Source organism: Acanthisitta chloris, unplaced genomic scaffold, assembly GCF_000695815.1.
Source record: "Acanthisitta chloris isolate BGI_N310 unplaced genomic scaffold, ASM69581v1 scaffold37109, whole genome shotgun sequence".
In the NCBI taxonomy this organism is placed as follows: domain Eukaryota; kingdom Metazoa; phylum Chordata; class Aves; order Passeriformes; family Acanthisittidae; genus Acanthisitta; species Acanthisitta chloris.
Genome location: NW_008693741.1, coordinates 14,984 through 25,212, shown reverse-complemented (window position 1 = coordinate 25,212; position 10,229 = coordinate 14,984). Strand labels below are relative to the sequence as shown.

The 10,229-nt window shown below is 47.0% G+C and overlaps 1 protein-coding gene across 1 annotated transcript in view; it reads right to left on the bottom strand.

Moving 5' to 3' along the window:
• Positions 1 to 1,256: 1,256 nt before the first annotated feature.
• PLEKHO2 (pleckstrin homology domain containing, family O member 2) overlaps positions 1,257 to 10,229 on the bottom strand; it is a gene marked incomplete at its 5' end in the record, with an annotated part of 19,463 nt that continues 10,490 nt past the window's right edge. The window contains 3 exons of the mRNA XM_009083163.1: positions 1,257 to 2,498; positions 4,843 to 4,941; positions 7,111 to 7,215. Coding sequence (XP_009081411.1) covers positions 1,257 to 2,498; positions 4,843 to 4,941; positions 7,111 to 7,215 — 1,446 coding nt within the window. The remainder of the gene's footprint in view (positions 2,499 to 4,842; positions 4,942 to 7,110; positions 7,216 to 10,229) is intronic.

Sequence of the window (10,229 nt, the reverse complement as noted above, 5' to 3'; positions counted from 1 at the left end):
AGGGAAACTGTGGGAATCATGCCAGAGCCTTCCTCAGACCCTTCTGTAGCAATGCATTTTGATTTTAATATACTCAAGGCACTGGGACCTGCCCCAAAGCTGTGTGTGCAAAATGCCCTTCCCTCCATGTATGCCATTTCCAGAGGTCTGGGCTAAACCATGGCTGTCAGGCTGGCCAGGACACAGCAGACAGAGACGTATTCAATGGGAAGAGGGATCTCATCCAACCCACTGCCTGATGTGAATGATCCTGTCAGTTACACCTCAAGACAACACTGGAGGAACTCACATCTCCAAAGCTTCTCAGTCACAGCTCTCCTAGGAAGCTCCTGGGGATCTCCTGGACACAAGTTTTCCAAATACCTAGCTGATTGTTCCCAACAATGCTGAGAGGATTCAGAGTTACTAGATAGGTGTAGTCCTCAATAATAACCATGTTGTGCTGCTACAAGACCCCTCACAGGCCAAGTGTAACTCAATTTCCCTATTAATGAAAGAGGAACAATCAGTACTTGCCTGGCAATGGTGCACTGAGCCTTGTGTTCACACACACAGTGCTCAGCACACCTAAAGCTCTGCAGAGCCAGTCTCAGAGTGCCTTCATACAGCTGCTCCAGATCAGGGACACTGCTTGGAGTCAGGAGTTGGCCAGTTTGGTTTGCTTCTGTGTGAGGTCACTTTTTAACTGTGGATGTGGTTTTATGAGTATCTTTGGAAAAGATTAAACCATTTATCTTTACATTCCTAGATGTCATTGGGCCAGGTGGTCTGGGAACCCTTGCCAGCAAGTGAACAAACACTGACTACATTTATCCTTGAATGATTTAACTGGGAAAACCAGATAGGTGCCAGTGTACTCTGGTATCTGCTTGTCTGTAAATACAGAAAGACAGGGACTTTTGCTAGAATAGCCATTCTGCTCCTTTCAAAAATCTGGCTTGGTCTGATTACCAGTAATTTTTAAGGCCTGATCCATTGAAAGGACTTTGGACAGAGTCCTCAAAGAGCATTCACATTTTTCAAACTGTTCACTGTCCTGTAACCTTCTGCTGTGCTAAGAGGATTAGAACCAGACTGGTATGTACAACATGAAGAAAGAGAGAAAGATGCTATAACTGAAAGCTCGACTCTGTCCCAGAAACATGGTATGTGCACAGCAAAACACCACCCTTAGACACTGGCCTAGCAATGGTACAAATCATAAATGGCAAATGTTTAGCTTTGATTTTGAGAAAGAAGTCTCTTTGCAGAGGATGTCAGGGAGCACTTCTCCTATAAAGAGTCACTAGATCCTTTTGCTTTTCTTTCTGTTTCTGTGTTGCTTCTTTTTTCAGTTCTCCAAGACCTTTGATTTCTTGCAAAACTTGTGTAGCTTGCCGAAGTTGTTCCACTGCCTCATTGAGCAAGGTCTCTGCCATCACTGGGGGTCCATTCCCCTCCTGGGCCTGTTCCAGCCCTTCACGTAAAACCTTCTGCAGAAGTTTTTCTGCCTTTTCCCTTTCATTAGCAACTTTCTCCTCCATTGTAGCTAAGCATTGATGGGAATCCTTCGGGAATCCTTGGCCTGGAAGTGCACCCTGTTTATTTTTGGACTCGGAGAGCAAATTTCCCAGAGAAGAACTGCGAAGTTTGAGACCTGAAGTGCTTTCTGTAGGATTTGTCTTCTCAGTAGTTGCTTTTACAGTCTCATGGTCTGCTTCTGTGGCTAAGGAAGTCTCTGTCTCTTCTGCTGAAGTTTGCTGTTCCTTCTCAGCAGCAGTTCCCCCATTTCCTTCTTCTGTTTCAGCTGTTGGGGATGTGAACTCTGCTACCTCGCTGGCTGCGATCCCGTTCACTGGGGGCTTGGAGCTGCCAGACTCCAGCTCTTCCCTGCCCCCAGCTTTCAGGTCAGCATGGCTGGAGTTCACTGTGGCAACCATTTTTTCTGACACAACCTTAGGAGGAACAGGAGGCTTTGTAACATCATCTGCAGCAGCAATCTCAGCCAGATTGTCTTTGCTATCAACTCCTGATGATTTCAAGTCTTCTGTCTTTTTAGGTTCAGTGATTGGTTGGTCCCAAGCTACTTTTAGCTTGTCTGGCACACTCTTAGGAGGTGGAATTGGAGGTTTTGCTATGCCCCTGTTGCTGACCTCAATATGGTTCTCCTTGTTCTCCTCACTTGGTGCTTGGGATCCTTCCATATTCTCTGCTGGGCTTACAGAGTCCTCTTCCTTGGTATTTACACTGTCCTTTGATGCGAGGCCTTCCTTGAGCTTCTTATCTGGAGGCAAGGGAGGAGACAGAGGTTTTTTATGCTCCTGGTCAGGAACATTGTTCTCTGCCTCTTGGTTTTCTTTTATGCCAGTGGGTTTTGTAGGTGGCATAGGTGGTTTTGGAGTTTCTTTTTGAGGTGGTGCATTGTCACTTTCGCTGATAGTGGAATCAAAGGTTGGTGGTCCATTGTCTACCATATCCAGGTCTAGTCTCAAGATACCATCTGATGTACACTTGGCAGCCTGAAATACAAGAGAGAAAGTTTTCAGTGTCTATCTCATCATCAATCCTTTGCTCCATCCTTTAGCTTCAAGTTAAAGTGCAAGACCCTTGCAACCCAGTATGGCAAGCAAGGGGTTGCTGCTTCAGGCTGAGAGAGCTGGGACTGTTCAGCCTGGAGACCAGAAGGCTTCAGGGAAACCGTACAGACACATCCAGTGCCTAAAGGGGCTCCAAGAGAGCTGGAGAGGGACTTTTCACAAGGACAAGGAGGAATGGCCTTAAACTGAGGGAGGGCAGGTTGAGATTAGATATTAGGAAGAAATTATTTACCATGAGGGTGGTGAGGCACTGGCACAGGTTGCCCAGAGAGGTTGTAGCTGCCCCACCCCTGGAAGTGTTCAAGGCCAGGTTGGATGGGATTCTGAGCAGCCTGGTCTACTGGAAGATTCCCTGCAGAGGGTTTGAGCAAAATGACCTTCAAGGTCTGTTATAACCCAAACCACTCTATGATCTATGAAAAGCACACAACTTATTTTACTACTTCCTTTGAGAAGAACATGTCAAGGCTTATTCTGCACTAACCTTATTTCTTGGTTTTTCTTTCAGTGCTCATGTTCAGCTCTGCCATATTTTAATTCCTTATCCTGTGGTAGCTGGATCCCTCTGCCCCTTTCATTTACAACATGCCTACCTAAAGTCTCATCTGCTTTTTGCTTTTGGGACTGTCATATTTTGACTTGAACATATAAAACAAGTTGATCTTTAGATCACTTGGCCAGGGATGCTGGTATTACAATGCAATGGTATTGTAATACCATTGCCTATTGCTTGCTTCCTCCAACCTGATGTCATCCCCATTTTACTGAGGCCAAGCCTCAGCTGGTTAAGCCTCCTTCAGACCACAGGCTGTGTGCAAATCACTCTAGTAGGGAGGTTTTCCTAAAAAGGATGGACTTAGCAAAGACATTGCAGCGTGTCAGCTCAGTGCCCCAGAGGGAGAAACGCAGTGACAGTTCCTGTGTGAGGGAACCCAAAACCACAGGAAGGCGTAGCTGCAGCCAGGGCCAGGCTCCTGCAGTGCACAGACTTTAGTTAAAGCCTCTCTTTGCCTTTCCAGCCCATCACAGAGATTGAGGCAAGCTGCATCCTGGCAGCTTGGCCCTGACCCATCCTCACCTGGACCGCTTTGACACTGAAAATCATCATTCATCCCATTTCCCTCACCAATCTGCAGCCAGCAGCTGTGATACACATCTTTCTGCAGGCTCCATCCCCTCCCTTTCCACTCATTTCTGCTTCTGAATTTGTAAGCCAGTTTCCCCTGAATTTCCCTGAAGGTGAGAGGTCTTGTAGGTATTAAGCTTGGAGGTATCTCATTAAAATAGTGATCTGAGCACGGAAGAGGTATCTTTTTAGTGCCTAGGGAAGGGCTTCCCACCTTGCTGAACCCACATTAGGCAACAAAGAATCCACACTACATTGCTGCTGTGACTTTTGTCATGTTTTCTTCTGCGGTTTTCTGGAGGAGTGGATGGGAATCTGTGATTCATGCCCATGCATTTCTCTGGAAGAGACACTCTCCCTCCATTTCTATGCAAAATAAAAAGTCTCAAGGCATCTCATTTTCTGCACAAGGGTCATCTAAGTGCTGTGCAGGCACATAAGTCAGAGTCTTGGAAGTCTGAAGAAAGAAGGTTTGATTTAAAAACCTTCCTTGGTTGAGATTAATGCTCTGCTAAAATATCAATCTGTCTGGAAACCTTTTCATAAATCACAGGAATCAAACATTAGTAAGAACCTCTCTCATGGAAATGAACTGCAGGTTTATTTTGTGGTTTTTCTTTCTGTTTTTATAAGTGACAGATCCAAAAAATCAGTTACGAGTAGACAGGTTAGTCTATAAAACTGCCTGGGAGAATAATGTATTCTGTTTCAGACCTAAGGAAGGGCTTGTAAGCTTGAAAGCTCATCTGCTTTCTCCAGTTAGCTTAATAAAAATACAGCTTCTGCCCATGTGCTGTGCAGTTCTGCCTTCAGACCACTGTGGCTACAAAATCATCACGTCTTAGAAAATAAATATAGGAGGTTTGGTCTCTTCTGATGAAAATGAAACTATAATGGCTCTCACCAGATGGTCAAGCAGCTCACGAGTTATGAAAAGCTAAATATATGGTAACAAGCTGCAGCAGATACAGATCTATGGGAACCTGGAGAGGTGCTGGTGCAGTCTTTTCCAGGGGTAGCTATTTTCCTTGTTGGCTTTCTCTGGACTGTCTGTACCTGAGGGTTTTGTACCTGAGTGGAAGGAGCAGCCCTTGATGATCCCAGCTGGGAAGACGGGTCACTCCAGTGGAGTGCACTTACCTCCTTTAGGTGAGTTCTTGTGGGTGGTCTGCGCCCATGGGACACCTTCACTCTGTCCCGAGTTACGTGGTCCAAGGAAAGGCTCTCATCCACTTTCACCTTTAGCAGAGGGAAGAGGAGGGAAAGAAAAAAAGGAAGAGGGTCATCAATTTGTCAAGATATGTCCATAATGTTCTCAGTGTCACACATGAAGGGAGGAAGCATTCAGATGAATATTTCACCACTACTCTTTGCCTCAGAGCTCAGTTACAGCCTCCCTGCAAAGCCCTGCACATACATGATGGATATTTAAGGTCTCAGAGGTTTGTAATGGCTAAATTCTCCTCCACCTAAGGGGCAGGGACGGAAGGACACAAGGACCTTTGTTGTCCTCACTGCACCCCATGTTTGGACCAGCTCCTGCATGTGGCAGAGCACAGCAATGAAACTGCTGTTACCATCTTAAAGGTGAAAGCTCATTAATAACTGTGACCTGACGGTGAACTGTATCAGCAGCTCTTCGTTACAGCCTTTCCCTTCCACAGCTCTAATGACTGCAGGATGCTGAAGAGAAGGTGTGAGCAGTGACCTGGATTAATTGCAACTCCAGCTGAATTAGTAAATTTATATCTTGGAATCAGACGAGAAATCCGCTGCCTCCTGCATGTAGGGAGGGAGGTCCCAGCACCCTGACAGGTATTTCTCTGTGTTGGCTCTGTGACCACCCACCCACCACACTGCAATGGCTGAGGGCTGGAGCCTGCTCCTTGCAGAGGAGCAGCACCAGTGACTGGGGATGGTGAAACATCTGCATGTCCTTGATACCACAAGCCTGTACAGTAGAAAAGCTGGCGAGGGTGAAATAGGGACTTAAAGGGGTAAATGGGTCCCAATCCTTGGCTGATATGGCACAGTGGTTTTACAGCTCTTTCAGAGGAGAAAAGCTAATCCAAGCCAGCTGAGAGCTTTGACCCATTAGCCTGTGCCTGGCCTGTGTGGAAACACTTTAAATCTGAGGTTTGATCCTTACTGGAATGAATGAGCATTAGATGCTGGCTCCCTCTGAGAACCTCTGAGGTCCTTGTAAGGCGCATAACGCCAGGCCACAGGGCAGACCTGAGATCCCACCTTGCAGTGCTTGCTCACTGCCCACCATAGCCACCTTTTGCACTCTGCTGAATAAAAGCGAAGCCCACGCTCTCAGAGTTCACACCTCCAGCACTGTATCTGCAGCACTTAGCCCTTTACTCAAAGCTCAAATTCATTGCTTTGGTTTACTCTGCTAAACAGATCTTGCTGATTGTTTTGTCCCTCCTCACCCTGCCTGTTCCTTCTTGTGTTATTCCCATGGTGGTGGTTTTGTGCACTTCCTTTCAGTTACTGAAACAACACAAGAGGAGATACTGCTCCTTTGGTTTAGCTCAGAGCTGATCCACAAGCTAACTGGGAGCAGGGCAAGGCTAAACAGGCTCTAGGATGCGCAGTCTTCATCCTTCCCTCTGTGCAGCAGGATGGGAGGAGAATCTGGGAGTGCAGGTGTGCTGGGGCTAACTGAGAGACAGGCAGGTTTGTCTGGGGCCATGGAATAACTTTCCACCAGACTTCTCTCCAGGCTACAGGCAGAATAGCTGCTGGACTGAGACACTTCACATTTTCCCAGTCTGAAGACTGGGCTATGTCCTAACCAAATACCTCTGTTTCCAGGCTGCTTGGTGCAGAGGATCATGGCAGCAAGGGACGAAGAGTCTCTCCAAGCTGTATCCCAGCTCTACATAATGCTGCACTGCAGCTGCTTCTCTGCACCAGCTGAAGCTGAAGCTGAATGGAAGCATTGCAAGAAGGGAACTCCCATGAATTATCTAATCCCAAGCCCACTGAAGTCACCAGACCATCTCCCCCTGACCTGGTGAGCTCTTGTGTCCCGTGGGCCTCTTGATGAGTTGTTATCTTAGCAGCACAGTCCATCCCTCTGGCACACCATCTCCTCATCCAGCTGTTCCTGCATCCCAACACCTAACCCAGCCAGGAGAGAGGTAAAGGCAGCAAAGTGTAGGAGGATGCAAATGGCTCTCTACATTTACTGCCTTCTTGAACTGGGAACTGAAGTGGCTAAAAGCTCCAGCCTGACGAGAAGGAACCTGCCTTGCCTTATACAATGTCTTTCTCTTTCTCTGGGCATGGAGGAAGGACAGGGAAAACAGGGGCTCAGGCAAGTTCTGCTTTTAGCTAAAGGAGCCATGGGTGAGAACTGACACAGAAACACAGGAGTCTGAAAACTGTTTCTCTTACCTCATCAAATATTTTGTTTTTGCCTCTATTGATGCCTTCATTAAGGGCTTTTATCCACGATTCCTTTTCTTCCAAAGTTGAAGCTTGAAATTTGATATCATGAACCTGCAAGAGCAGAGAGACAATTTCTGCCTGAGCATTCCTTGTCAGGACCAGAGGTATCACTTCAGCTTCTATATAACATCCAGTTCCAGCCTGTGTTTAAACTACAGATTCCTTTGTGCTTTGGCAAGTGCTTCGTTTCATAGCTCCCATGAACAAGATATTGTTATGCTGAACAGTTTGTTGCTGCAGTTTTATTTTGGTAACTAGTAACTAAAGTAGTAAGAAAGTAAGTTTCTTTCTTCTGCAAAACACTTGGAATAGCTGTTAGAGCTGCAGTGAATCGTACAGCAAATGGTCACACTGTGTACAGAGTCAGACTGAAAGCCCAAGTCATTTTAGGCTGGTTTAGCTGGAATTAAATACTTTATCTCCCACTTCCCCCAGGCTGCAAGGAAAGGGAAGGTTGCATGCCATGAACTCTGCCTGCTTCCCTGTTCCTGTGGCTCAGCAGAACAGAACTGATAGAGGAATCCAGGGCACCAACCTTAGCTTCACTAACCCCGACTCAGCTGAGCACAGACACGATGTGGAATAAGGGGGATGTAAGTGAAAAACTTCACCATATCTTTTTCTGTTTGCAAATGAAATCCAGCAGAGAACACCACAGGCATGCACTCTGTGGGGTCTGAAGAGCTGTCCTAAGAAGAGGGGAAGAGTTGGCCATACAAGAAGGAGTGGCAAGAAGTACAGGTCACAAATAAGAAGGGAAGATGGGTGATTGCATGGCCTGTCCTCCAGCCAGCCAGCTCTCTCCTTCCTCCAGGACATCCCCACGGCTTTGCTCAGTGTCTGCAGGTAGTATGTTATTTACTTCACTGCTGTGTTCTCTGGGTGTCTCACCAAAATAATGTAGCTTTGCCCCAGTGTACACTTCAGGTGAGAGAAATATCAACTTCACATTACAGGTGGCTCCATGGCACACCAGCTAGGATCCAAGTAACTCCATGTGGTGCCCTAATCCTCACTGCATAGACACACAGGAATACTCCTGTGCTAAAGAACATCAGCAACATTGCAAAATCAAGCATTTAAAAGTTAGACAACTCCAATGTTGCTGAGGCTCTTAGGATTCTCAGTCTGTTGTGTGTGTTCCTCCTAGCACCGTCCATAACAACAGGAAGGCACTTCTTGCTGAGTTGTCCCATTGTGTGTTTTATCCTCCTGAGTCAGTATGTCTTATTGATTACACTCTGCTCCAGCCCTGCCCTAGAAACAGAATTACTGATTCCCTTGACAGTCTTTTCTTTGCTGCTTATCACTAAAATATCTGGGGCCTTCACAAACTCCTTTTCAGAGCAACTGAAATCCACCTCTTACAGGTGGGGAATTGAGCTACAGAGAGGCTCATTCAGAACATACTGGTGAGGACTTGTTTGGAACAGATTTTTTCAGGCATTTAACATCCTACAGGTATCCTGCACATTGCCTTCAAGAGCAGTTGTAGTCTCAGACTTTTTGTAAATGAGGCCTCACATTCCAAAATCACATCAGTGTCTATATAAAACAAGGACCATATAAAATGAGGGAGACAAAGCTAATGGTGACTGACAGTTGAATGCTCTTAGCAGCTCCCTGTTCATGACACAACAAAGCAGCAACTGTTCTGGGTCTCAGCAGCCTCTGAAGGGACCATCAGAAACTCGGCGGAACTGAAGTCTGATCTCCTTACACCCACTCCTACATCACACTCCGTTTAGAAAGCCACTGCCCTTCCCTTCTGCATTTATTCCTCATATCAATGCCATGAATTTACATCTGCACATCACAGCCACAGAGTGCCAGACCCTCACAACCAGCATGGCAAGCAGGGAGTTAAGGAGCAATTTGGGGAAAGATTATTTATTCAATTAGTTTGCACATAAGGTGATGGGACCACATGCCTTCCTGAGAGCTCAGAGGAGAGGTTAGGGCCTGACCCACAGCCCCCTGGAAAAAGAGCCCTTTGTCTGGGATGCAGAAGGGCTAACCAGGAAAGCTAAGGGAAGGCAAGGCTCCAATACAGAGCAACAGCCAGAGTTTGTTTGAGTCCAAGCTGGCCTGGTTTTGTGTGTGCTTAAAAACTTTTTTTGTTTGGAAACGATTTTGCCCCAAAGCTTTGTAATTATAAAAGCTTATGAGAAAGCTCTACTTGTGAGCAGCTGAGCTGCTGCACTGCCTGGCAAAGACCTGGCAGACTGCACCAGGGTTTAGAAATCTCCGTACATGTTGTTCAAGGGAAGGATTCCTGCCTCACTTGAAGCTTCCTCTCCCAATGCCATTTTCTGTGCCCTTTCTGAATAAAGCTTCCCAGACTGTGACTAAGGGCTGGTGTCAGCAACCCTGTGCCAGGGGGTGGTTCATCATTAATGAGAAGCTGAGATGTCCCTCTGGCATGCAACCCTTTGCCATCAAATGCAGATCCAGTGGATGGTGAGGGAAAGGGATTCATGGAAAGATGCTCCCAAGGATCTGGGTGAGGGAGGACAAGCAGCACTGTGGGACCCTGCTCCCTGCGATGGGGCAGCGTGGGCAGTGCCAGCCTCACACCACTTCAGCCCTGCTCCCTGCTTGCACAAGTCCCTGGGGCCTTGATGCAGAGGGGCAGGTTCCTCCCAGTATACTCAGTTATCTTGGAAAGCTTTTTTCGCCTTTTTGGAAAATACCCACAGACACCAAGGCAGAGTCAGGCTGTCAGGGCTCTGAGGCTGGTGCTTGGGATGCTGCCAGCCACAGCCTCTTTGCTGCCTTGTCTGTCTGTCTGCATCCATCTGTGGCTCGTGTCCTTGGCCACAGCACTGGGGAGAGGAGGCTGACCCAAAGCAGGGTGGCAGCTCTCTGTAAAGCAGGAAGCTGCAGAGGAGAGGCAGGAAGAAGCCGAGGGATTGTTCCCAGATTTGCCTGTCACAGGCTCTGTACACTACTCTGAGACCCACATGCCCTCTACAAGTAAGGAACAAATGAATTTATCTTGTCTGCATTTTTACTCATCTGAGTATTTACAGATATCAGCAGATGCACCTGAAGGTGGATATTTC